At 41.6% G+C, this 27,976-nt stretch overlaps 1 protein-coding gene across 5 annotated transcripts; it reads right to left on the reverse strand.

The window, feature by feature from the left end:
- Positions 1 to 11: 11 nt before the first annotated feature.
- On the reverse strand, positions 12 to 27,976 carry B4GALT4 (beta-1,4-galactosyltransferase 4). 5 transcript variants are annotated; one of them, XM_027681198.1, is made up of 7 exons: positions 27,870 to 27,976; positions 13,321 to 13,800; positions 12,381 to 12,613; positions 8,765 to 8,952; positions 3,570 to 3,692; positions 1,103 to 1,207; positions 12 to 649 (listed from the first exon to the last, which is right to left on the reverse strand). In XM_027681198.1, the coding sequence occupies exons 2-7, from the start codon at positions 13,586 to 13,588 to the stop codon at positions 508 to 510; spliced, it is 1,059 nt and encodes a 352-aa protein (XP_027536999.1). In that variant the 5' UTR covers positions 13,589 to 13,800; positions 27,870 to 27,976; the 3' UTR covers positions 12 to 507. The 5 variants fall into 5 exon arrangements, with proteins under 5 accessions (XP_027536999.1, XP_027537000.1, XP_027536998.1 ...); XM_027681199.1 differs by having other exon boundaries at positions 27,876 to 27,896; XM_027681197.1 differs by lacking the exon at positions 27,870 to 27,976 and adding an exon at positions 27,460 to 27,642.

Below are 27,976 nucleotides of genomic sequence, written 5' to 3' on the forward strand. Positions count from 1 at the left end.
GAGAGGCACTGTGGAGTTCAGCAGACTGCATTTATTGAGAGATTTTTAACATCTCCTTGACCATTACCATTATTGCCCTTGCCTCACATGCAGTTTTTACTCAGGCTAGAAAAATTAGCTTTTCTTATTAAGTTTGTAGTTGTTGAAGAATTCTTGTGCTTTTAATAAGATCACAAAAAAGTTTAGAAATAGTTGCAACACAAAATTTTTTTCAGTGACTTAGTTCAAGTCCTTTCACTGGACCAGCCCAAACAAGGACACTTTTAAAAATGTCCCAGCAAAAAGTGCATAGAAGAACAGGAGGACCTGTCTCTCGGGTCAGTCCATAGCTCCAGTCCTCACAAAAGGAAGTTTTCAACCAATCAATTAGATGCTGTGAAGAAACACTTTACTTTCTTCTTTGCTACTGAAGCACTCTTCCAAACAGAGTGCCAGAAGCCCTCTGCTCTAACAGCAGCCACAAACATGATTTGTTGCCATTTCCTATAACCTGTGTGGTGCTTGCCCCTATGAGACCTTGGGCTGCATGCTGAAATCCACTGTAATGTTGATGTACAATGGGTTGTGTTCCACTGAGAGCAGTTTGTATGAACAAGAATTCAGCCCGTCTGTTTTCCATGTTCTAGATACCTGACGTAGAAGCTTCATCCTGAGGAGAAAGAGGAGAAAAATCTTCATTGATATGCACAGGAGAGAAGTTTTGACCTCTTTCCCACTAACTAGTAAATTTGGCAGCAATGCTACTGCCATTACCTATCTACTGGGAATGTAAAGTCCTGATTTTCCTGTCCTCAACACAGACAATCAGATATGGGGTAAAAAAAGTGCTTTGGTTTAATCTCTGAAATCATATGCTCAAATCATATCCATATAACTATAACTTTGGAAGTTTCTAAGGAACACCACCCAGTCAGTTCTACAAAGACCTCAGGTGCAAAACAACTGCCAGCTATGAACAGTGTTGTCACAGGGGTGGCCCCCAGAGCCCATGGGTACTACAAAATGCCTCTTTGGCCTAGAGCAAAGACCTTGTCCCCCCAGGTGCCTGGCTCCCAGACAACAGACCAGGACAATGCAAGGTGGAACGCTGTTCTTGACTCACCTCTCTCGATTCTCCTCGTTCCCATGGTCTCGGTTGTGGAAAATCATCGTGTACCTGGCTACATCAGCAGATGGCCTCACCACCTTCATCTTCTGCAACTCAACCCTGGAAGAAGCAATACTGGTATGAGGAAGACAACAGCTACAAGCTAGCTGTTAAGGGAAAAAAAAAACAACCAAAAACCGAAGACTTCATCTTTTGTAGATGCCATGGAAGGAAGTATAGAGAGTTGTAAAAACTCATCTGCATCTCTTCCACAACCCATTTTGCCAGCAAAATGAGGCTCAGAGTTGCATTTCTGGAGAAAAGGTTTAGTAGAGTGACATACACACCTTTCTTTTGAACAGAAGCAGGTAGTTAGTACAGTAGAGATCACACAGAGCTTAGGTACACATTATATAGCAGAGTATGTTTACATTAGTATTGACTGGTCTGCTCTGTAGCAAGTTTCCACACCTTTTGCAACAAGTTTATCTCAACTCCTGCAATAAAACCCCCATACTTGATAGTTCTCCACTTAAAAAGAAGGGGGGGGGAAAAAAGCTTGTTTTCTTCTTTAATGGCTGCAAAAATTCTTATTTGTTCACATGAAAAAAATTTCTTTGAGAACAATGCCAGAAACACTGAGCCCCAAGCACAGATTTAAGTGTCTGACATCAGGCACTTGGTTGGAGCTTTTGACCTTAAACATATCTGTGGAACACAACAATTTTGCTCTGACAGCAGAAAGGGTTTACATCATGACAATGGAATTAAGGAATAGTCCACCTCTGTGCTAGTCACTCAGCAGCTGAAACAGCAATAGAAAACCAAGATTTGAAAAAACTTGAGCCCCTTTCAGATTTCAAATTACTTTGTAGCAGTAAATTATGAAACAACTACAACAAACGATCTGAAAAGTCGCTTGGTGATGCATGCCTTCGGATGGGCCAAAAGAGACATTTAGCCTGGATGCAGTACAGTAGGACCCGAGAGCCCTCCAGGCCTGAGTTCTGACAGCACTGAAGGGATGCTGCCATCTGCTGCCTTCACTCAGAAAGGCTCCAAGGATGTCTCTGCACAACCCACTGAGGCGGCAAACTTGCCCTTACCTACCCCTGCAAACTGTCTCCATCCCAGCCCAAGACCCACCCGAGAGGAAAGGCACAAGAAGTTGCAGTGCACACACTGTGTTGTACGACTTGGTTTCCACACCGAGACCAACAGCTGCAAAGTTAAGAGGTGCCACACACAAGCATCACTTTCAATTCCAACCCCTTGAAGACATCACAGAGACTCTCAGTAAGTCCTACTGGTCTGCTGCACAGCTGCTTCTCCAGTGCCCACAGGAATATCTGAAACACCACTGTCACCCACGGGAAGCTGGGAAATAAGATGGTACCAAGCCACCCACGATAAAAGCCAGCTCCCAAGAGGTCACTGAGAAGCTGGTGTGTCTAGGTAGGGGTAGGAAGGAAAAAAAGTGATTAAGAAGGGATGGAAATCCATGTCTCCAGTAGACCTTTTAAATTTCTTGAGATACAGTTGACTAATTATTAAACTGACACAGAAGAAAAGCTTTCATTTGGAAGTTCCTAACTTTAACACACTTGATCCCCTTTGCAATTATGTAACATCACCAGGGATACGACTTTTATGTCCCCAACACTTAATCAGCTGAAAAGGATAACCACTTAAGAATGACAGTTTGTAACCCACGTTACAAACCAACTCTGCCAGCAGAATTTGCAGGGCTGTGGGGTTTTTTCTGTTGTTTGTGGGTTTTTCCCCCCCCTTCACCAACAGCAGTGCAGGATTAGAGGTTTCTTCTTAGGCGCAGAGCAAAAGATCAATGCAAGTTTTGCTGACTTCCTTGCCCCACTAAACATCTCTCAACTAACAAACTTACCCTACTTCGACAGGCACATCTGCAAAACTAGTTTTAACAAGAGCAAAGGATATATGCATATATATGCAGCCTTTCTAAAATTCAAATTATTTGCTATCTTTACGATAATCAACAGCACCCACATACAAACTAAGCCGTGGCTGGAGTAAATTCATGGTAGTCAGTGAACACAAAACACCCGGTCCCACCAAAACACTCCCACACTTGCAAAGTACTGGAACTGAATACCTTTGTGTCTCTGGTAAACCACACTCCAAATTCAATCTCATTATTTCCATTATAACCAATTTCCAAGCAAGAATACAAATACTGTGTGGCTGAGACAAAGCCAAAACAAACCAAGCAAATACCTTAACCCACACCCAACCATCAACAATGCTGTCAGGAAGAGGATGAGGTATCAGGCATGCCTAACACTTGCAAAGAGGAAACTGCTCACAGAACTGCATCTTACACTTCAAATCCCCACTACAATACTGTTTGGAACTGAAGGCCCCTGTAGTGTTCTACTTTTGGAGGCTTGGTGTGAAGTCACACCAATTTTTAAGTAATTTTTTAAACCAATTTCTCATTGTTTACCTGATTCGAAGGTCATCATCTTCTCCACCCCAACCCCAGTAGTTGTTTGAGAATCCATTCACTTTGGAAAACTGATCTCTTGTTAGAGCAGTTACACCTCCAAAATATCCCCGGTACCGTAACCTAGAGGTACACAAGAAGAGAGAATGAAGAATTAAAAGTCAAATTTTAACAACAATCAAAATATCACCCTGAAACTCCAGATCTAGACTTGTCTTTCACAGAGTTAACGGTGCACAAATCCTTGTAGCTGGTCCTGTTCTCTTCCTCTTTTGACAAAAAGATGGTGATTTGCTTTAGGCCAGAAAAAGTTAACTCTCCAACAGAGATAATCGAGTCTTCTTCAGTAGCTTCTCTCTTTTTACACAATTCCCCTTGCCAACCAAAAAGGCACTTCACCTCAGGGACTCTGATGTGTAGAAAACAAACAAAGCTACACACTAACATAGTGGAAGCTTTGCAGTAATGATGGCAAGCCATTGACTATCTTAAGAGCTGAATCTGAAAAACTTGGAATGAAATCAGCTCACAGCAAGGGGGCATGTGCTATGGGATATAGCAAGAACAATTCCAGGGTAAGGCACAGTGCAAGTTACTTAGTAACCCAATGTAATGGAGCTCAGCTCTAAAGGAGATTAATTTCTAACTTCTACTTTCCTCCTCTTGAATATTGCACCTACTTTAAAAAGGTGTTTACATACCATGCTTACTTATCTTCTTATACCATTCTGCTAATTGCTTTTTATTATGCCCTCCTCTCTCTTGGCCCTTAAGGGAACATTACAAAACAGCCTCTACCACCCTGTCCCTGTCAATTCCGGTGATGTGCACGCAGCTACAGATTGCATTTGGATTTCTACATGTATGTGAATCTAAACAGATGAACAAATTGCCAGGGCTAGGAAGTATCCATCATGGCAATTTACATGCCAGACAAGCAAAGGTGCAATGCTTATTATTATTCCTGGTTTACCATGAACATAATTTAAAAAACACCAAGAAAAAAAAACAACAAAAAACCACCCTCAGACTACTTTTTCTGGCTGATTTTTGTTCCTGTCATATCATCACAGGAGAACTGCTAAAGGCTGAAATGGCCTCTGGAGATCCAACCCCTCTGCTCAGAGCAGGGTCTGCTAGAGCAAGTTGCTGAGGACCGTGTCCATTCAGGTTCTGTGCATCTCCAAGGATGGAGACTCCATAATATCTCTGGGCAGCCTGTTGCAGTATTTGACCACTCTCACAGTAGAAAAGCTTTTTCATATGTGTAAATGGAATTTCCTGTATCTCAGTTTGTGCCCATTGCCTCTTGCCTTTCATTGAGAAGGGTCTGGCTGCACCATCTCTACTCCCTTCCATCAGGTATGTACACACCTTGCCAAGACCCACCTCTGCCTTCTCTGCTCCAAGCTGAACAGTCCCAGCACTCTCGGCCTCCCTTCACGTGTCAGATCTGCAATCCCTTAATCATCTTCACAGCTCTTCTCTGGACTTGCTCCAGGACATCCAAGTTTTTGTTGTGCTAGGCAACCCAGAACTGGACACAGCACTCCAGGTATCATCTCCGTGGTGCTGAGTAGAAGGGAACAATCACCTCCCTCAACCTGCTGGCAAATTCCCTCCTAATGCAGTCCAAGATGCTAAGGGTACATCACTGGCCCAGATCCTTTTCTATAAAGCTGCTTTCCAGTTAGTTGTCCTCCAGCAGCTACTGGTGCATGAAATTACTTCTCTCCAGGAGCAGGACTCTGCATTTCCATTTGTTGAAATTCTTTAGATTCCTCCTGGCCACCTTCTCCAGCCGGACAAAGGCCCTGGTACATAAACCACCCCTCCAAGATTTCTATCTTCTGAAAACTTGCTTAGGATGCAATCTGCCCTATCTTCCAGGTTACTAATGAAGATACTAATTAGTATCAGCCCTAGTATTAAACTCTGGGGTAAACCACTAGTGATTGTTCTCTAGCTGGACTTTGCCCCACTGATCAGAACCCTTTGAGCCCAGCAGTTCTGACAGTTTTATCCCATGTCACTGTCCACTTATTAGTCCATACTTCATCACTTTGTCAATGGGGCTATTATGGGAGACAGTGTTGAAAGCCTTTTTTAAGATAAACATTATCCACTACTCTTCCCTCATCCACCAAGTTCAAATCAGAGAAGGCTATCAAGCTGGTCAGGCGTGACTTGTGAACAGATTTGTTCTCTCTCCTCTATCTCCCCTCTTGGAGGAGACCAATCATAAGGTAGAGGAGGCCCCATCAAATTTTAATTATGCATTACTACCTTGAGATTTCTGCTATAGGTACTCCAGAGAAATGCAGTGAACAGGTGGAATGGACAGCAAGAAGATCCCATAAGCAGCAACAGCAGGGGAGAGCCTTCCCCAGCCATGCTTTCAGGCTGCACTGCCAGTCACTAACAGTACCATATCCCCCTATTCCAGCAGCCTGGCAGGGTTTGGGAACTGACTGCTCACCCATGCATCCACATATGGTACCCCACTGCTTGCTTATGCACCCCATAATTCCCCTACACCACTGGAGAGGCAGACATTGAAGGAGCCAGAGCTGGGATGCACCGGGAAGAGTGTGGCCTGCAGGTTGAGGGAGGTGATCCTCCCGCTCTACTCAGCCCTAGTGAGGCCACATCTGAAGTTCAGTTCTGGTCTCCACAGTTCAAGAAAGACAAGGAGCTACTGGAGAGGGTCCAGAGGAGGTTACAAAGATGATGAGGGGTCTGGAGCATCTCTCTTATGAGGAGAGACTGCAGGACTTGGGCCTGGTTAGTCTGGAGAAGAGAAAACTTGAGACAGGATCTCATCAATGCATATAAATATCTCAAAGGCAGGTGCCAAGAGGATGGTGCCAGACTCTTTTCCATGCTTTCTGAGAACAAAGAGCAATCGCCATAAACTAAACCACAAGAAGCTACCTCAACATGAGAAAGAACTTCTTTACACTGAGGGTGGCAAAGCACTGGAGCAGGCTGCCTGGGAAGGTCATGGAGTCTCCCTCTCTAGAGACATTTAAAACCTATCTGGATAAGTTTATGTGTCACCTGCTTAGGGTGACATCTTAGCAGGGGGGGTTGGACTAGATGATCTCCAGAGGTCCCTTCCAACCCTAACAATTCAGTGATTGTGTACCCAGGACAGTGTTGCCCACTCAACCCTCCTCAGGCAGCGCAGAACTGACAGGGCCCAGGCATATCTTGCTTCTAAGGTGACATCATCTGCAAAAATGCACCTCTGTAACAATGTTCAACCACCTCTTCCCTGAGGACAAGAGAATATCAGCTCCTCCGTAATTTTTAAAATCGGTCTGAAGAAACCACACTATAGGAATGGTCAAACAGGAAATGATGTTGAGGTGGTCTCAAAGAAATAGCTTAGCTAAGATAAAAAAAGTTTTTCCACCCTTATCTTCAAAGCCTTAATATATAAACCTTGTATCTAAAGAATCTAAAACTGAGCAGTAGTTTATGTAGGTAAAGATAAGGCATTGGCTCTCCAAAGGAGCACAGCTGCTAAGATTACTGCACACTGGATCACCACAGGAGATATGCCCCTGGAAGATAAACATCCCCCCCAAGGAAACTCAAAAACAAGCAAATAAACAAATAGACCAAAAAAAAAAAAAAAAAAAAACAAGAAAAGCCCACATTCATGCCCCACATACTTTGTGTTAATACAGAACATGTGTGATTTCAGTTTTCTCTACCTTATCTGAGCAATATGTCTCAGCATGCTCACCTCAGCTACAGCAAAACACTGAGGTCACCCATGTGGGACTTCAACCTGTGGTCTCAGCTCAGTTCAAGTATCATTCTTGAGCTCAGGATCTGAGTCTCTTCAGATATACCCAGGAATTCCCGTGAAAGTAGAGCATTATTATCCCCACTTCATGGATGTGTAAACACAGGCAGCAACACAGAAAAACTACGAATCAAATTCAAACCACCAGTACTCTAGTGAATGCTGGTGCACGGTATTCACAACAAAAACATTTAGTCTGTACTCTTTAAAGCCAAAGCATAAAGCTGACCTATACCAACAGCTCCTTTACATAAACAGGAGAAACATGAGAAGACTAACAGTAAGAAGATCTCTTAATAAAAGCAAAAGTCCATCTGCAGGTTTAAGTAAGAAAAACACTTGCAGGAACTAAGGCACAGGAGGTTAACTAAAGCCCCTTGAGCTTTGTGCCATGTTATTTGCCACAACATGCCTGTCAATTAACTAAAGCTAATTGACAGCTAGGTGTTTCTGTTCCTTTGGTGCAATGACCATCCTGTAACCCTCAGCATTCTCTCTGCAAGACACAGTGATCCAAATGCCTGTCACAAGCCCAGTTTCTATGCATGTGTTCAAGTTTTTGCTAAATGACTGAAAAGTGAATAAATATTATTCTGTATAAGAATTGGCACATCCCACCTCTTTCTCCTATATTTAACAAAGGAAACCCAGAAGTGAAGAAGAGCTTTACTTCAAAGTACTTTGAGATCAGCTTTTGCAAAGCCCACTTCTAATCAATATTTAGAGTGACGTGACATGAAGTGAATCTTGAAAGAAACAACTTCAATGAAAACACTTCAGTCATTAAACTCACCAAGCTCACAAGCCTTTTTTCTCTGAGGTGGACTGAACCTGACTTTTCACTTTAAATTATTTGTATCACACAAGCACTTAGGGGACCCATTTAAAAATCAAAATGATGCTGTGTCAGACACTGTTTAATCAAATAATTAAAGGACAATCCTATCCCTTAGCAAATTCTCACACTTGAGCTCTCAATATCAGATATTACCTCTTAAACAGCAAAGGTAAGTGGCAAGTCTTGCTATAGTAAGATTACACCCTCAAATCACAGGACCAGTAAAATGCAAATGCACTTTTAGCTTTGACAGAAGGTCTCAGCACCACCTCTGGCACGTTGCTTTCCTCTCACAACACCCTTTAACTCGACCCCAGGAACAAGCAGGATGACAAGGATCCTTTGTACAGGGCAGATCTCAGACATGTCTATATAGATATGTGCAGTCAGAAGGCACTCCAGAGAGGTGAAGTGTTACCACCAGAAACCTGGTGTCAAGAGGAAGGGTAGATACCAGCATACAGCCCCATTTGAAGAGGAACATTATGAGTAATTTGGCATTTCCCAGTTTGATATTTTTCCATATTCCTGGGTTCCTACCTGTATCCAGTATTGTTCCTGCCAACTACAAGGTGCTTTGGTTGTGTGTCACACATGTAAATGTTAAAGTCATTTTCTGGCACCAAATCCACATCATGGAAAATGAAACAGTCCCAGTTCGCTTCTTTTAGGGCCTCTAGGTATCCTACATTCAGCAGTTTAGCTCGATTAAATTTGGTGTTGCCGGCCTGTGGAAGAGAATGGAAAAAAAACTCTGAAGAAGGTGTCACAGAGTTTAAACAAGAACTACTCCCGGGCACTGGTCCTGATCACACAGTTTGCAACCACATCCATGGGGCACAGCCTTTACAGCAGTAACTACACAAGGAGCTGCCCCATAACACTGGGCACATCATCGGAGTGGCCAGTGACGCAAAGGGTTTCTTCAATCTCTATTCATCATGAAAACACGCAGCCAGGGCCAGGAGAGCCCACAATTATCTGGGCACCAGAAGTATAAGTGATCCATGATGCACTTTAACTGCCATTGCTGCACCCTGTCCTGGAGTTGCCATCAGGCTCCATAGCAAAAGAGGTATCAGTACACAGTTTAGAAACCGGTATTCCATACAACCATGTCAGAAAGGCTTATGTAAGTGTTTGTTTTTTTTTAAACAAACCAAAACCCAACCCCCACATTAATCCCATACTAACTAGTTTCTAGATGTCAGAGCCCTTGCCACAAACGATTTATGCTTGTCCACTCAGTTTCAGGGATAGCCATGCTGAAAGAGTTCCCTGTACTTCCTCAGATCACACACAGGTGGCAGAGTGGGAAGTAAAAAGTGGGTCTCTTCATTTTTAACTCCTACTGAAAACCTGATGCTGCTGCTGCTGCTGCACGGGACCACCTCCTAGCACAGGACTTCAACTGACTTGTACTAGTCTTCAGTGTTAGCTTTTGCTGTGAGTTTGAATTTGCTTTTCAAAAACATAATTTTTCACCTTTGAGGTATAGGTATATACATACACACATAGCAGTTTTGTAAGCTTATCATGTCAACATTCACTGCGGAGCAATAGGTGTGTTTATCTTGCTATTTATTTTTTACCTGACTGCACACATGTTCCAGCCTGCAGAAGGTTTTCTGCCCCTGAGGACAAAGTGGTGATTTCCCTCATTTTCCCACCTGGGAGCCAGAGGGCCAAGGCCAGCACTCTCAGAAACAGACAGGGCAGTCATTTTCCAGATCTAGGAACCTGGTGTACTTGAAAGAATAAAAAAGACATTTTCAAGAGAAATTGCTTGGAATTCCAGCAAATTTACTAGAAGATACCTGGATGGAAAAAGGCTCTATGGAAAATGAGAAAGAAGCTGGCCTCCCCAGGCTGAGAACAGGTGAGCTGTAGGGAAAAGCTGTTGTATACAAAGCATGTTTTATTGCTCTAAAAAGTAATGCTTTGGTCCAAAGCAGCATTTGTTCACCATCACTAACAGCCATCTGCTCCTGCACAAAGAAGATTTATGGGATTTATGGCTCTATCCTGCAGGCCGGAAAACACAGTTCAGTGTCCACTCTGAGAAATTATGAGATGGATAATCAGTTGCTTCCATTCTCAGGGAATAAATTTTACAGGAAAAATTTAGATATAATTCACCCAAAATCTATGATGTCAAATTTCTGAGTGGGGTTTTTTTAGTATGTTTGAGTGGGGAAGGAGGGGATTTGTTCATTTTGCTTAAAATGTCCTGTATATGAAAATAGCCATCAGATAATCTCCCCCAGATGCTGAAAACATAAGTTATCGAGTGAACAGAACAAATCCAATGGCTGGTAAGGTACACGTGGAAAACATCACTTGTATTGAGTATCAAACCCAGCCTAGCTCAGGAGCAGCATCTACCATCTGCTGAAGTTCTGTTTTCCTCATCAGTGCAAGCCACCACAGTGGCTAAATGGCAGCTGATGTTGCTTTCCAGGAAGGGCAGTTTTCCATGTCAGACCACATGCTCAACAAATAGCAAGACTTACTCTCATACTTTATCAAGGAGAGAATTGTCCTCCTTTGTTCCTATGGAAGAAGAACACTGACCACAAGACTAATTCACGTTTGGAAAGGAATTATTCACCCTTTAGAGATTACAAACTCATGCTGTTTTCAGCACAGCACTCGTGTATGCACACATTTACATACAGAAGCACAATTTTCAAGATGTTACAAGTAGTCCAAAAAAGAAGAAATCTGGAGCACACCCTTCAATGACTCATAGAAAAAATACAAAAGACCCATTCATTAATCTTCCTCCAAAGTAGACTGTGTGTTTTAATAGTTAAATCCTGTTTTACTTTCCCTAAAACATATTTAAAACAATTAATGACATCACAACTGAAGAGTAAAAATGGATCTTCCCTAGAAGATTTTTGTTAGACCAGTCTTCGGGTACGCCTATCTACATGGAAAAGCTATGTGAAAGCTTCCAATCTTCCAAGCAAAATCTCTGCTAGAACAAGTCCAGACTTGACAGTGCTGCTCACATCAGACAAAACTTTCCTACTTCCATATTACTTTTTGCTAACATGACAACAGCAGTTCTCCACCTCACATATTTCAATTAAATAAGAAGGTATAACCATTCTCCCAATGATTTATTGCTCACCACTGCTTCCTACCTAGAATGAGTCAATAGATGTATGATTATAGTACATATTAATGCAGAAAAAAAGCCTCAGTTTTTCCACTCTACAGGCCACATGATGACTCTAAACAATGGAAGAACAGTCCACTCCAAGTGAAAATATCCTACCATGACTTTTGTTGCTGTTCTGCTGAAACATTCAGCAAAAGTGTAAGGTTTCATCTAGAATGCACTGCCTCATACTGGTTAATTGACTCTAGGTTCTTTAAACAGAAAAGAGAAACTGTATCAATTTATCACCTTTTTCTCCTGCTGTCTGAAAAGTCTGTTTAGAGTCAAAGCAGAATACGTAAGTAAATGACAGTAAAAGAAAGTAAACATGATAAGAGATCAAGGAAAAGACAACATATTACAAAAGAGAAATATATACTGCTTCTAGCTCATGCAAGTAGAAAATAAACACTTTGATGAAAGACAATGATGTGGACAAACTTGTGCTCAAGTTTTAGCCGCTAGACCCAGCATTGCTACAAAGAATGTAAAAAAACAAATTAATAAATCTTTCAGGAACAAAGTGCTCTGCCATGACAACTTCTTCTCACCACCCTTGCTGGGCAAATAAAGCAGCTACAAGTAGTAGCTGCCATGTTTAGTTTGAGAAAGCAAAGGTAAGTACAATCACATGATACACACGACTTACTAAGCACAACAGCCAGCAAGCAGATGGGGGAGAAGGGCTACATATGAACTGAGGCCTTCAATTCAAACAACTCTAAATGTAAAGACAGAAAACAGGTCAGCCTAGTCACAGTGTGCATACTGCAAGAGAAAGGAGTTGCACTAGCAGTGCAGAAGGTGCTTACCTTGAACACTAACTCAGAAACAGTAAGAAATCAACACCATGTTAATATTCCCCAGCAGTTGAGCTCAAAGCAGGCTTGGAGGACTGATGTGGAAAGCAGAGGCACCAGCCTCTTCCTGGGCTGCAGGGCACCAACATCACCCAAAAACAAACACATCTCTGCACTGTTGCCTTACCTGGTGAATAACGTAGATGCCGTAGTTCAGCTGCTGCCTTTGCAGAAAGGGGTGGAGGTGCTCCAGGAGGTACAGCAGGTGCTTCTCTCGATTGCGGTGTGGGATAAGGATGGCCACGTGTTGCAGTGCTGAGCACTCCATAGGGTGATAACGGCCCTTGGCTACCTGAGGGTTCTCCTTTTGCACTTCTTCTAGTGTAACAGATGGTTTGAAGGTGAGTTTGCTGGCACCTCCTGTAGGAGAAGCACAAGGACCTTTCCTGAGTCATTTCAGGTTGTGGATAGTCCAGTCACTTAATGAGGCACTCTTTAACCAGTACAAGAAACCCAGGTTTCCTTGCCTTTCTGAGAGAAAACTATTGCTACAAGGATATTACACAGGCGCTGGAAAGAGAGGGTATCAAGTGTTTAGTTGCTTAAACTGGGTGTCCAGCCACATCCAGGGAAGAAGAGCTTCAGTACATACAGCAGTTGTTGGGAAGACAAACACTGTCACCATGAACATCCCCCTTTCCTCCTTTCCCTGAGCTTTTATTGCTGAGCATGATGAATGGCATGGTCACAGGGTATGGAATATGGGGTCAGGCTGTGTCAACTCCCAACCTCCTGCCCACCCCACCAAATTTTAGGGGGCCAAGAAAGAGAGAGACAAAGCCTCAACAGAGTACAAAGGCTGTTCAGAGTAGCCAAGTAACTGGTGCATTACCAAAGCTGTTTCAGCCAAAAATGCAAATCACGGCACCACACGGGCTGCTCTCCCAGCTGGACCCAGCACAGGCAGTCTGTGTCACAAGTCACTTCCTCACCCAGAAGTGCTTACTGCAACTGGCTGTGTTGTATTTGTTTCACAAGAAAGATATCCAACTGTAAAACCACAAGGAAGTCAGCAGTACCAAAGCAGATTAATTTATTAGGAAGCAGAGAGAAGCACCATCACTTACGCAGGTACGGAGACAGAGCTGGGCAGGGACCCTGAAATGACTTCACCACAGGAACATTTGCACTTGATTTGATCTTCGTTTCCTTTTGATTGTCCACCAGGCTAGTTACCTTCCTGAAAACCTCCATCATGCTCTTAGCTTTAGAAATTTCCTGTCTGGAGTCCACAAAGTAACTGAATGTGGTCCATAGCACCATGAAAAACAAAGTGACAAGCACCAATACTTTGAACTTAGAGAAGAGATGAAAAACATTCAAGCTCAAGGCCATGGTTCTCCCTGATCTGCAAACTGCTTCTCTGCTCTGGTGCCAAGGCAGGTCACTGCATATCCCGTGGGGGTGAAACCAAAGTTCCCAATGAGAAGGTCACAGTAAGGAAGTAAAGCTGGAGGTAGGGAGGGCTGCCACACTTCCTGCAGTTTTGCAATTCATGGAGCCATAGTACTGTTTGCTCTTCAAGTGTCACAAAATATGACTGTAACCTGGACCACAAAAAAAAAAAAAGGAAGGAGAGAATTAATTTCTATCACCTCCACTACTACACCTTCACAGACTCCATGAAACCAGCTTATGACAATATACCAAAAAAACAGCATGTATGAACAACTGGTCAGAAAATGAGACACAGCCACAAACAAGCTGCATGATTTTATGCAAATCATTTTCCTGTTTTGTTCTCCTCTCTCAGTCTTTTTTCTTGTGTTTTTTTTTTTCTTTTCAGATCAGAAAGTGCAACCACTACCCCATGTTATGTCTGTGTACAGTGCCTGGCAATACCCAGGCTTTATTATTTCTATTCCTAGCAAAATTAACAGCAGCTTAAAAGCAAGAGATTCTGCTGGCTATGAGTAAAGCTAGCTCCCCGACAAAATGAAAACCACGTGAACTTCTGCAGAACTAAACTCTTTTCTTCTGAAAGATAGTAGTATAGATGCTACGTTGCTCTGCACAATGCAGTGTCAATCCTACAACATTTGACTGGCATCAAGAAAGCATTCCTCCATTTCTGCTGCCTGTCAGTACAACTTCAGGGGTCTTTGCCCAGTATGCCCCACTTACATGCTGCTGCAGGGGGCAAATCTTCCTGCTTTTTAAGGAAAAAGTTCATTCTTTCAGTGTTAGGTCTGTGAGGATCCAATCCTTTGTTCCATTTCCTGCCCTCTTTCAAGAGCTCCATTTTCATACAGCCTTTCACTGACATCATACCACAGTTACCACTCAATACTTTTGGATGTTATTATCATCTCATAGCAAAGAAAGAATGAAATTTTAATAAAGAGAGCTTTGATATAGAAAACACTGAAGAAAACTGCTACCTGTGAGAAGAACAAGGACTGAGGCTAAGTAAAGCAAAGGCAATGATTAAAGACGATGCACATGAAACAGGCTGGATCAAACGGAAGAAACACAATGTGAGGTTATTCTATACCAGCTTCCAAAATATGCATGAGACCCTGGAGAGATACCAGAGGCAGAAGGAATACAGTAACTCCACATTCCCACTAGACTAGCCCAGGTGTCTTCTGAAGAATTTTGCTGATTCATGGGGATGTATGTGGGACCCTGACCTAGGATGGGCAAGATGAACTACTGGATGTAACTGCCCAAGCTTCTCGGGGTTCCCTGGGAATGACTCGCTGCTGTTCCCCCTGGCAGGCACTACATGGAGTGGCTAACCTGCTCTCTCCATTCACACACAACACACAGTGTTGCTCTAAGGAAGCAACAGAAGAGCTTTCCATGACCTTACCACTAACAGTGATGGAACTCCACATCCAATTCAACCACAAACAGACAAGAGAGCAAAAAGAGAGAGAGGCTACACCAGAGAAGAGATTATTACTTACAATTACAGGTAGGGGAGAAAAAGAGGAGAGGGAAGGGTTCTCCATAAATAAATAAATAAGTAAATAGAATTTTTTTAAAAAGCCATGCAGTCATATTATAGCCACACTTTTTGAAGTGTTTTACTGTTTTGTTTTTTTTTCTCTAGCTAATCTTCAAGAACACAAGGGCAGAATCACCAAAACAAACAAGAAGGGAATCCTGAGTTCCTCTTAGTCCTACTCTCCTCATATTCTGCCCTTGAGACCACATTTTCCAATTAATTCTTTCTAATCTTAGATAAATTACACTGGAAACCTGTCTGTCTCATTGTTTTAAAAGATATTGAGAGCACTAAGCTAATTTTTCTTTAACATTCTTTCCCCTGATTTTCCACACAGGAAAACATCAGAATAGCCTGTAAGGTATTGACAGCATGGGTCTCTATTACTCTATAAAGAAACCAGAGAATGAAGAGAACTAGTTTTTCTTCTGTTGATACCCATTAGCTCCTGTTCTGTTGTCAGAACAGGAAAAAAAAAAACAGCATCTGACTGAACTACAAATAAGGAAATCTACACAGTTCAGGACAGCTGTATACATGTGGGGGAAAAAAAAAAAGAAACAAAACAAAAAAAGAAAATTAAAAAAAAATCCAGAGGATCAGCAAATCTAAGCTTCATGCTGATAATACACACTATGTTCTACCATCAGTTTGTAGTAAACAACTGGAAAGCAACTTTGAGGAGCAGTCGGTAACACATTTCACAGACACATTAAGCTCAACTACTTGTAGTATATTATCACCAGAACAACAGGGATGCAAATAAAAGAGAAAATGTCCACCCTTCCCCATCAGCTTATACTCTGCAGTAGCTGCATACAGGAAATCAGTGATGAGCTCTATGAACCATCTGAGAGCAGTGTGGACCCCACAGGTAATTATTAAATCAAAGACCTTATAATTTGCTTATCTAAACTCTACCCACAAGTTTCTATGGAATAATCTAAATTGCTGCATTTCATAACCTCTCAGTTACTGTGCAGTGTTCAGCAGGTGAAGCATGTCCCCCGAGGGGTGTAATCTTCTCCAAAATAAACCAGAAGCAACGCTGCACAAAATGCATACAACAGGAGGGAATTTCCTTCCCCATCATCCAACCCAAATGCATCCCAGATTAACCTGGGCTGAAAAGGACAATATAAAAGTTAAGATACTGAACTTAATATGCAAGGAATGACTATGAAGAGGTGTTTGCTAAAAATCAATTTATTATTTATTATATGCATAGCTTCCCACTTTACCAGAAGTGAACTACAATTTTTAAAATAAGTTAAGACAGTTGCTTACCACTGATATGCAGACCAGTGCAAATGGGCTGTCTTCCATAAGAAACTCTTTTTTTTTCCACAAATAAAATTAAAAATTAACTACCCATGGAAAAAGACATAAAGAAACAACAGGAGGCAATTGGCAGTATTAGTCAGAAGAACAAGGCTCTGAAATACTTTGTCGTTGTTTTTAAAATTCCAGGATGCAGGTGTAAAATTGCTAAGGTACTAGGACATTAGATTATGAACATAAACTGTAAACTTACTGCACCAACATTATTTCTACTCTTCTCCACTCCTATTCCAAATCTCACACATATGAATTTCCTTTGTCAGCTTTGCAAGGTTCTATTATAAGTGAACTAAAAGTTCATAGTACTCGTCTCTGACAAATATTCAGATCATACTCCAGTCAGGGCAAATTGTTTTCCATAATAATTAAAATCACATCTCCACTAAGTTCTATGGCAGCAACAGAATGGTGCTCTTGCTTAAAATACACTTGAGCGCTTCAACAGAGCAGCATAAATATGAATACAATCACAACCATTAGTCACCTCCAGCTCATCACAACACAAGTGCAGAAGGCAATAATTATGTTTCAGAAACCTACAGTTCAGTATTTTGATGTTATCTATGGAGAATACAGTATGTATTGCAAAATGTGGAAGCACCTAGATATTTTGGTATTTTAAATGGAAAAACACACAAATCAATGTACCCACAATTCACCTTACATTATTACTTCACAGGTTAAAAGGTTGTTTGCTTGGTGTTTTTTCCCCTGAGGCACAAAAACTGCATGTGCACAGAAAGGCACAGCTGATTCTAGTAAGAGATGAGAAAGAACTATACCCTTGTGAATAAAGACGGCAAACACAGTGATGAGCTAGCACTTCTGTAACTCCTAACAAAGACTGAGAACTTGTGAACTTAAGAGGACAATAACTGAAAGTATAAGAACAAGCAAGAGGTTAAGCCTCAATATGAACTTGCCTGTCAGAGAAACAAAAGGAAACTTGATCGTCTCCCCTCTGGAGGGTGTTGTGTTACCATTTCACACTAAGGGCTCTTCATTTGAAAAAGTGATCTTTCACCAGCAAGCTTAAAATACCTGGGTAGGTAACCTAGAGTCAAGAATACCAAAGTTTGGACCTTGTTAAAGGAAAACAATTCAAAAACATGTCAGGTCCAGGGTCTGCTGTTAAAAAGCCATACTTGGAGAAGTAGTATAAAAGTCAGAGTTGTAATACATGCATAAAATAATTCTTAAGGGAATAGTCTTAATAAAATAATGACTAAAATAGTCATGCAAAATCTACTCCAACCTTAACAGTCCTGGTACTAAAGACTGAGGCAAAGAGAACATTTAGAAGCTGAACCTTTTCCATGTCCTGTGTAACCAAGACCCCTGTCACATTGAGCAACATGCCCACATTTTCACTTGTCTTCTTTTTGTTCCCTATGTACCTATGGAAGCACTTCTTGTCATCTTTGACAACCCTAAATCATGGTTGATATATTGGTGGGGGGTGAAAAAAGATCACCCAGTCAGACATTATAACGTGCAAACAATAATTCAATCAAAAATTCAATACTAAACAAATCTTGCTCTAAATAATAATCTCTAAGACACTGAAAACGTGGTTCTTTTTTCTATATTTTGTAACTCAGGGTGACTAACCCTCAAACATGGGTGGGAAAACATCTCTGGCGCAACTAAGCTCTTCTCATAGCTCTGAAACCTGACTCTAGCTATATCTGCCCATCATCAAAGGTACCAAGAAACTTTCATAGGGAACATAAAGTACAACACTCGTGAAGAAAATTCTCAGTGAAGCATAACCAAACCTAGTTTAGAAAGTTACAGCTGGCTAGAAGGGCACAGCACTTCCACAGCTCAAAACCACTACAGTACATATTTGAAAATCCATGACTAAAAAAAATTAAAGAGAAAAAAACATAGTTATCCAAATATTACATTAGTCAGAATTCCAAAATCAGTGAAAAATGTGAAAGGACCCCATCCACTTGTAGATATACTCATATTTAAACAGACACTTTAACGCAATTCTAAATATATCCCTAATCATATCGAGGCACAAAATTAGTGCACAATCTGCATTCCCCAACATCTCGTCTGTACCAATAACCATCCCTGGTCTCTGCAGCTTGTCTGGCAACTCAAGTTCTGTAGCCTATGTTTTTTGAAACATGTGCCAAACCCTACTTGCTTGTTCCAGGGTTCTAGGCACTGCTCATAACAGGTTACCCGCAGGAACCGATCAGAAACATAGAGCCCTATGACTCCTCCCTGAACACGGGGGCTCCTCTGTTCTGATTCCTGAGCCCGCTGGCAAAAACATGATGCCCCAACTTGCCCTTCTCGATCCAGGAAGTCCAAAATAGTAAGGAAGGTTCCAGCATGGACAAGTCTTCTAACTAGGAAAATTAGAACCCCATCCATTTTCATCCATGGTTTTCCCAACAGAAACACACATGCATTGGAGTCTGACACACTGTGTAAGCACAGAACAAGCGAGCAACAAACGTACAAGATGGTTCCCCACATAAGGGCTGCAGGGTCAACCTACCCATTTGCCTAGCAGCCTGAGTGAAGCCACTAGCACTACCAAGCTCAGACATACCCAGAAATACTGGACTAAAAGTTGTTCTTTTTCATCTAAGCAGAATTCCTAAGTAGACAAAGTCAGTATCAGCAGGAAGACTGATAACTGGTAGCCCTGATCTAGATATTAGTGATGGAAAGCAACCTTATAAACAAAATTTGTAAGTAACTGGAGTTGATAAAAACTCGTTATTTTCTAAACATTGATTTTTCCTGATCCATTTTCAGAAAAAAATTGCCATAACTATGCTAAAGCCTAGATTCACATGATCACTTTTTTTCAGTAAGTAATGCTTAACAGTAATAATAATCAGTGAGAACACACTGCCTAAATTTTATTTTTTGTGTGTTTGCATTTAAAACAACTCACCCTATAAGGAACGCTTGCAAGATAACTCCAGAAAGATATTTTAATTTGATAAAAGGAAAACCTAATTGTTAATTTATACAAACCAACTTTCTGACTCTACCTATTTCACACTGTCCTGTGTGACAGGTTTCCCATCACATAGGATTTTCCAGAAGCTCCTGCGACCTCATCAAGCTCTCGCACAAATTCCACAGGTAGCAGAACAGGTTCAGCAACAACAAGAATTCACTTTAACCTAACTGTAATAAGTTCAAGCAGGAAATTAAGCATGAAAGAGCTCTTTGGGACTGCATTTATCAGTTCTGTACTATGCAGACAATTATTTATTATTTTATCTAGGTCAAAATCAAAAGCAGCAATGGGTTTGTTCTGTGAGTATGGTGAAGAAGTACAGTAATCTTCTTCATTAAACCCACCCAGAAGGAATTAAATTCAACTGACAAGGTAGAAAGATCACAGTACAGCATCAGCTTTTCTATGCAGGACAGTTCAAGTCTTCAAGTTTTACAAGTGCCTACACCTACTCCTTTCACAGGCATTTCCTTCTTTTCAACAGATTAGTTTTTTAGTAGGGCATTTAGCCAATAGTTTTTGACACCTCCTTTATGCAACACTTTTCTAATCCTATTATCTCTTCCTATTTAAAGCCCACCTATTTAAACTGCACTGAAAAATGATGAAATCATAGGCTATTTAAAACCAAACCAAAACAAAAAAGACAAACAAAAGAAATCCAATCCTGAAACAAAACCCTCTTCCACTTCTCAGAATTTCAAGCCAAATGAAGAAAGCACACTAAACCACTCACTGCTGCTGCCACATCCCTCCTTCCTGTAGAACAGTCACTCCAAAAAGTACGGAGAGCACTTCGCAAGCAGCAGACACTTTTCGTCCAGGAAACCCCACACCATAAAGAAACCTCTGTTACCTCTCACACGCTGCAGAAAAGAGTCAGCTCAAATCATAGGACGAAAGAAAAAAAAAAAGAAAAAAGAAAGAAGTGCCAACACATCCCACTTTTCCTCAGGCCAAAGAGGCTCTCTGGTGCCGTCCCACATGCCCCTCCCTCAGCTTATGTCCCAACCTGGGATGGCAGACAGACTCCATCCTCTCTTCCTGGCACAGCAGAACCAGCACAGAGGCACTCAGGCATACCAGGACAGAAGCAATACTGCTTACAAATAATTCCCACAACAAACCACTCGAAACAAAGGCTCAAGCCTTTGCTCCTGAAAGCAAACCACAATTTTTATCAGTGTCCTTTCAGCATCTGCTCCATTTGGAAATCTTATATATTAGAGATACCGTTCTTCTTATGTAGATCAAGCTGCCAACCCTCTTATCCATACCTGTGGAGAAGTCGAGGTGCTCCCCCTGCATTACTCTCCGTTATTGCCTGGACATACCAGTTGATGACAATACCACCACCCGCAGAAGCATCTACTTTATGCAACCAGCCTGGCTCAGTGACCAGGCTTTTCATAAAAGGTAACTCATTATTACAAGGTTGTTCCTCACTGGTGCTTTTTCCACCCCTCAGCCCCACAATACTCCTCTAGCAACCTCATAGGATCAGCTGGATGGAAACAACCAGAGGTGTTTCTCTGTCATCTTGTCTATCTGGGGATCCCCCAGGCTACCAGGGAGACAGCACTGCTATGTCAGTGGTGCTGGCTGAACTCTGGTCTGGCACACAGCTACCTGGAAGAGTTTTGCTGCCAACCTTCCCAAGCCTCCTCCTCAGCTGCACTATATTAAGCTGGCAAACACACTTCCTTCAGCAGAGTTGCACCTGCATTAGAGGAATTTATAAGCATGCCTGTGTCTGGTAAGGTGTAGGTTTTTCTCATGCTTCCATTCAACATAAAGATAATACCTAGAGATATAGAAAGGATGAGACCTGAGTAGACACAGGGTATATGGGTAAGAAGGATTGTGGCTAATGCAGGGAGAGAAAGGACAGGTACAGCCTCATGATGAGTGTCAACCTCCTGTAACTTGAACCTGTTTGAACTCTTTGTGCAATAAGTACATTCCAAGCAGGTAGGTATTTGAAAGCTCCTCCAGTAAGCTTCCTTTATGCCACAAAGTTCTTATCTACTATCAGGACTGCACATGAGTTTTGAGGAAAGACTTCCTCGTTCCAGACACTTAATAGTGTGAAAAAAGCTTTTTGGACTTCTGCATGTTTCAGCTTATCAGTTACATAAAGTCAGACTAGTCTGGATCTTGACTGTCGCAGTCTCAATCTTTCTCTATGGTTCAGTCCCCAAACTATACTTTCTCTGCACCAGCACAGGCTCTCATGGAAATTTGGGATAGCTGCATTAGGAGGCAAGCAGTATTTCTAGCAACCTTCTGTAATCCTTTGTCTACACTTCCCACTGAAAAATGTCAGAAAACCTGGTATGGCAACCAGCAGAAAAACAGTAGCTCAGCTTTCAGCTGACTAGGCATGGTTATTTTAGGAGAATGGTAACAGACGTTTCCAGACAATGACTGGTAACATTCTGCAAGCTCTTCAGAACCAGACAATTTTACAGAGGAAACATATGAGTTAAAAAGAAACAGAGCAAGGTGCACTTGCGGGACCTGATTACAGTAATAGCCACTGCCAGCTAAAATATTCAAGTTATGTCAAGAATACAGATACACAGATGTGCTGGCTCCACATTCTTTTCTTACTATTTATTACTTGATAACTAGAACAAAAGTACTGGTAGCTCCAACTCCCTAAATTACAAACTGAGAAAGATAAAGAATACGTAACACACCAGGAAATAAGTGATGGTTTAACCCCACATGGCAATTAAGCACCACAGCCACTCCCTCACTCTCCATCAACAGTGGGATAGGGGAGAGAATAAGAAGAGCAAAAGTGAGAAAACCGATAGGTTGAGATAAAAACTGTTTAAGGGGGACAGAAAAGGAAGACAATAAGAATAATAAATAGAATAATTGTGATCATAACGATAATTAGAATATACAAAACAAAGGATGTAATTGCTCAATACTTGCTGACCGATGCCCAGCCAGCCCCTGAGCAGCAGCCCCTGGCCAGCTTTCCCCTCAGCTGACACGCTGAGCATGATGCCATATGTTATGGAATATCTCTTTGGCCAGTTTGGGTCACTTGTCCCAGATGTTTCCTTTCCCAGCTTCCTGTGCCCCTCCAGCCTTCTCACTGGCAGAACATGGGAAAAGTCCATGTAAGCGCTTCTCAGCAACAACCAAAACATAAGTGTGTTATCAACATTATTCTCATACTAAATAAAAACCACTCACCTACCAGCTACTATGAAGAAAATTAACGCTATCCCAGCTGAAACCAGGAAAATAGCCTACATACTTTGCTTACACAACTTACAGTCTCCATGCCTGTGGGCATCAAGGAAGAAGAAATTGCAAATGCGGATGTAAATGAGGAAAGGCTTGGCAAGCAAATACAATAAATCTGTTTTGTACAAAAGGAACATCACAGCAGAAAAGCACTGAAAGAGCACTCTCCACACATCCTTAACTCTGACATGTAGGATAGAGAAGAAAGTAGGAGTGTCTCAGTATCTCCCCTATCCCTAACATTGTTAATCTACTCAACATTACCCCAAATGAGGATGCCTTTATGAACTGCTCCAGCATGAATCCCTTCCATAGGCCACAGTTCCTGCCCGAAAAACCTGCTCCTGCATGGGCTCCTCTCCACAGGCTACAGTCCATGGGCTGCAGCTTCCTTCAGGGCATATCCATCTGCTACAGCATGAGGCCCACTACTGGTACACTCAGTTCTCTCCACTCTGTGCCTCCAGACATAGCATGCACCTGTGAGCTCTATTGATGTCCAGAATAGTAACTACAAACTTCTACCACGTCAGATTAACCGACTGACATGTTTTAACAGTTCATCTAGACAGTCACTGCTGCATGGTGTAACTATTCTGCCACAGCTACACAAACCTATCTTCAGGTAGACAAACTTGAGGCAACAATTTCTCCAATGTGGAAGAAATTTCAGTTGACGTTTTAACTTAATACAGAGCCCTAGAGTAATTTTGGCTTTAGCATTACTCAGTTCTTTACATTTATCTCAAATATTAGATGGTGGACATACAGCTACTTTTAACACTTCCAGTCAATGTGGTGAGCAAGCAGCAGACATTTTTACACAGTCACATTTCACTTATAAAAGAGGTCCAACTCTTCTAGTGCCTAAAACATCACATTAAGACTTCTAAGATTACCAGAGGAAAAGCTTATGCTTTCTTTACTAAACAAATACAGAGCCTTTTCTGCAAATGACCCAACATCATTACCAAGCACAGGCCAAACGAACGGGTGTTACTCCAATACTTTCCTAAGACGTAATGAACCCTGATTTTATGCTAGGAAATGCAACCTAATGTCTCTAGGCCAAGAAACACATTTATGAATGGACTCTCTTGTTACACAACTACAGCTGAGCCACTGACCTCACTGTAAAAGACACGGCACTGTCAGACCGAGCGCAGCAAAAGAGACAGAGCGAGGGGCACAGCAAACAGTACTGGCACAGCCCGTAGCTCCCTAAATGCTTACCACGGAAATACCTTTTAAAGAAATACAGCACATTTTAAAAACACCTTCCCTTCCAGGATGAGTGGAATATCCTGAAAAAACACATGGTAAAACAGATTTCTGTGAACACACGAATCTCATGTGTAATGGAATGCTCAGGTCACTATTCAGCTCTTTTTCTGGCAGCTGCTGCCTTGTTGGAGTGGCATCAGTCATATGGATGACAGAATGTCAGAGTCTTTGACACTTTATAAAAACCATTTCAACACATTCCTGGCCAAATTCCTCACTCAACTTTCTCCTGCACAAAAAATAACATCTGAGAAAACCACTAAATTACAACAATGCACATTCTTATTTCGACTTCACAATATATTTTTTAAATTAAAGTATCAGACACAGAGAGATAAAGTAATACAGAAGTTAAGTAGTGTAGACCTATGGCTACCTAATACATTTATAATTTTCAGTTTACAAGTATCTATGAACAAAGTAGTGAAAGAAATGAAAACTAATAAAGTTTAACGTGTATTATGAAAGCATAACAGAACAGAATCCCATTATTTGTTTCTCATGAAGGTGAATGAGAGCATGAGAACTGCACCAAAGACATTCCAGCTTAAGCTTTGTTAGGCATGAACAGATTTTATTTTTTATTATTATTATTTTTGCAGTCTTAGTAAGAATTACAAATTGTCAGGGCTTACTGCAAAGACAGCTATGACAAAACTGCGTAGATGGCATGACTTTTTTAAGCTACTAAATGTACAGGACTTTTTCCATGTCAGAACACAATTTATACCTATGCCAATTTTCAACCAATCTGCAGACGGATTTTTATGCAGGAGAAAAGTTTCAAACATACAATTTAAGGGCTCTAACTCAAACCCTTTGGAAGTGGTATGGCCTAGAACAGCATTTTCAAATTCAAAACTAGTTCAATGTTGCAACAAGAAATTTTAATCAAATGCTTGTGAAAGTAATTCTAAAAATATACCCCTGAGACTCAGGATACTATTAAACCTTTTGGACAAGCAGCTCAGTAAAATTTCAGGCAGAAGGATACAATGTATCATTCTTACATTCAGTTACTATTCTCTTTTCCCCATCTCACCACATCTTGCTGGGGTGTCTGTGGATTTAACGGACACTTGATGTGGGCTCCTTCTCTCCTATTCTCTTGGGGCTAAAGAGCTCTGTCTCTCTACAACCCTCCTCACCCAAGCAGCAGATGGGGTCTAGCTCTTTTCAGGAAGATGAGAGAAGGTCGAAGGGGATGATACTTAACTCAAAAGCAGAGTATCGGAAAGTGTCTCCTTTCCAACACTTCACTTCTCATTACTGTGCAGGTTTTACCCCTTCCCATCTCACTGATGAATTCATTTAGCTGCAAGAGTTCAGAAGTCAACCACAAGACTGAAGACTGAGATGAACATAGGATTAGTGCTGCAGATGCCCAACCAACATGGGATGCAAAAATGTTGCTATTGTTTATAACTGCATATATTTAGGACCATCATTATTTCAGTTTAAAAGTATCATCTGAATTATAATGCATGATAACTTTATTCCACAATTCACTGCCTTACAAATAAATATTACCCAGCTGTTGCTCTCAGGATACTAAGATGACGCAATCATAGCTGTAAGGCATGTTACTTGTAGTTATGCCAAAGCATTTCAAACAGAAGACACAATGCTTATAAAATCCTCTAAATATGTTGAAAACTGTTATGAAAAATGTGATGGAAGGTCCCTCCCACTGTTTTACAACAATTTCAAGGTCCCATTTATATGCAGTGCAAAAACCTAGTCTCTGAAGAAAAAAAAACAAACAAAAGAAAAAAACAAACAAAAACAAAACAAAACAAAAAAAACCAGCTAGCCAAGTTATACACCTGCTGGGTGACTTTTGAGCTACGTATTTGCCAAAAAAAGTAGTTTTTCAACCAAGCTCTTGCATCATTCAAACAGGCTACCGAATCTCTATGCATGCCACCTTCAAATTAGCAAGACCCAAGTTCACCAAACTGATTCATGTAACTTAGATTTAAGATCATATAATAAAAACACAGAAATGAAACACCCCTCAACTTCTGCTTTAAATAATATGTAGGAAAAAATAGAAGGACTTGTCAACTCAAACCAGAGAGAAAAAGAAAAAAACAAGCTTTCCAAAATCAAAAAAATTAATTTCTTTCTTCTAACCAAAAAGTATTTGTGAAAATGAAACACAGCTGTTTCAAAAATGACAAAGAAATACCTACATAAACCAAAAACAAGATCAATCATACTTAAAGGAACTGTTTACCAAGAAAACTCATTTACAGTAACAGTATCTTGGATGAAAGGTGATACTTCACACTGTTAGAGAAAGGTTCATGAAACATTAGCAAAGTTGAATACTGACAAAGAATAATATAAAACCTCAAAGTCATCCTTTACAGTATTCTAAATTTAATCAGTGTTTGTAATTAAAAACAGAAGACTTACAGAATCATCACTGAGTTGCAAAGAAAAAAAAATCTTTGGAGAAAGAACATCTCACATAACTGGCAATCTTACTGACAAAAATAGTAAATATTTAAGTTGAAGAATGTGAACTGAACCCAAAATGGTTTTTTTGGTTTTTTAAATGTTAGCCATTTAAATTACAACAAACTTTCCTATTCCCCTTCTCTAAACCTCTCTGTTGAAAACTGTCTTCTAACCTGACTCAGCTGTCCCTTGGGAACTTCCATAGCTGTTGCATGAAGGGGTAGAAAAAAATGTTAAATCCACAAGAGATCTTCATTGTTAACTCTTTGAGACAAGTAAGTGTTAGTAAGAAACTGAATGTATGTATTCTCCTTTTTGACTATTACTACCCTAGTGCTGTGAAAATCTTAAGTGTGCAATCATACCACAGCTGTACTTTAAACACACTTATATTATGACTCAGAAATAAAATCTTCTTGAATACTCTTGCTCATAGTCCCACTTCTGCTTCTCCTCAACACCTGCAAACACATTTCCATCGTCACCTGGGGCATTTTTGTCAAATGAGGACTCCCATGAACCTGGGCAAGTCTCCTTTCAAGTTCTCTGATCACTGTTCTGGAACCTCCAAAATAACACCTAGAGCAGTGAATGAAGCAATTTATGTCTCGTCAGTGAAAAAATCTTAGTGAACAGCATCACTTGCCCGTGGTACAGTTTCTCCACGCGTGAAATGGAGAAAGTAACACCTAGTACTGCATTTACTTTAACACAAAACCATTCAAAAGCTGCAGCTAAAAGGCAAACACCAATGCACTACAGCCGTCCTCCTCACTTACGATCCCTGAGCCCGGTACAGTAAGTACTTTCATCTGGCACGGAATTTTTAGATACGAAACTGCTCCCAATTATATCAGCAACACTACGCTACAGGGCACTATGTACCGGCAGACTTACTTGCAGGATCACACCCCTAAGTCCTGCCTGTGATGGTCATGAGGGATTTCCCGCACATATAGGGACTCCCCAGAACACCCGAGCTGCAGGAGACGACCCAAAGTTTCCGCCACGTACCAGATGCTCTAAGTACGAAGAGGTACAATTAAACCAAACCCCTTCGGTAACGCTGAACTGCAACACCGGCCGGGAACTCGTTACCCCCCGCGCTCATTCCCATACCCTCCCTCCGCAATTTTACCCGCTCCCGGCCGTGCTCCCCCTCTCCGCTCGCCCCCAGCGCAGGCGGCTCCTCGCCGCGCTCCCCCGCCCCGCACACCGAGCTCGTACTGACGGGGCCCGCGCCTCCCACCGCTCCCGGGGCTGCGGGGACACGGACCCGCTCCCAGCGCTCCCGGGGCCGCGGGGACACGGACCCGATCCCACTGTTACCGGGGCCGCAGGGACATGGACACGGTTGCGGACGCGCACACGCTCCCACCGCTCTCGGAGCCGCAGGGACACGCCCCCGAACCCG

Source organism: Neopelma chrysocephalum, unplaced genomic scaffold (genome assembly GCF_003984885.1).
Source record: "Neopelma chrysocephalum unplaced genomic scaffold, ASM398488v2 Primary Assembly neopelma1_60, whole genome shotgun sequence".
Taxonomy (NCBI): domain Eukaryota; kingdom Metazoa; phylum Chordata; class Aves; order Passeriformes; family Pipridae; genus Neopelma; species Neopelma chrysocephalum.

Bases quoted from the DNA above. Each gene is read 5' to 3' on its own strand.
- B4GALT4 (XM_027681198.1), bottom strand. From the start codon at position 13,588: ATGGCCTTGAGCTTGAATGTTTTTCATCTCTTCTCTAAGTTCAAAGTA. The intron at 1,208-3,569 runs GTAAACAATGAG...TGCTTCTTCCAG, and splicing joins GATGATGACCTTCGAATCAG to GGTTGAGTTGCAGAAGATGA. The intron at 650-1,102 runs GTGAGTCAAGAA...CTTTCTCCTCAG, and splicing joins AACGAGGAGAATCGAGAGAG to GATGAAGCTTCTACGTCAGG.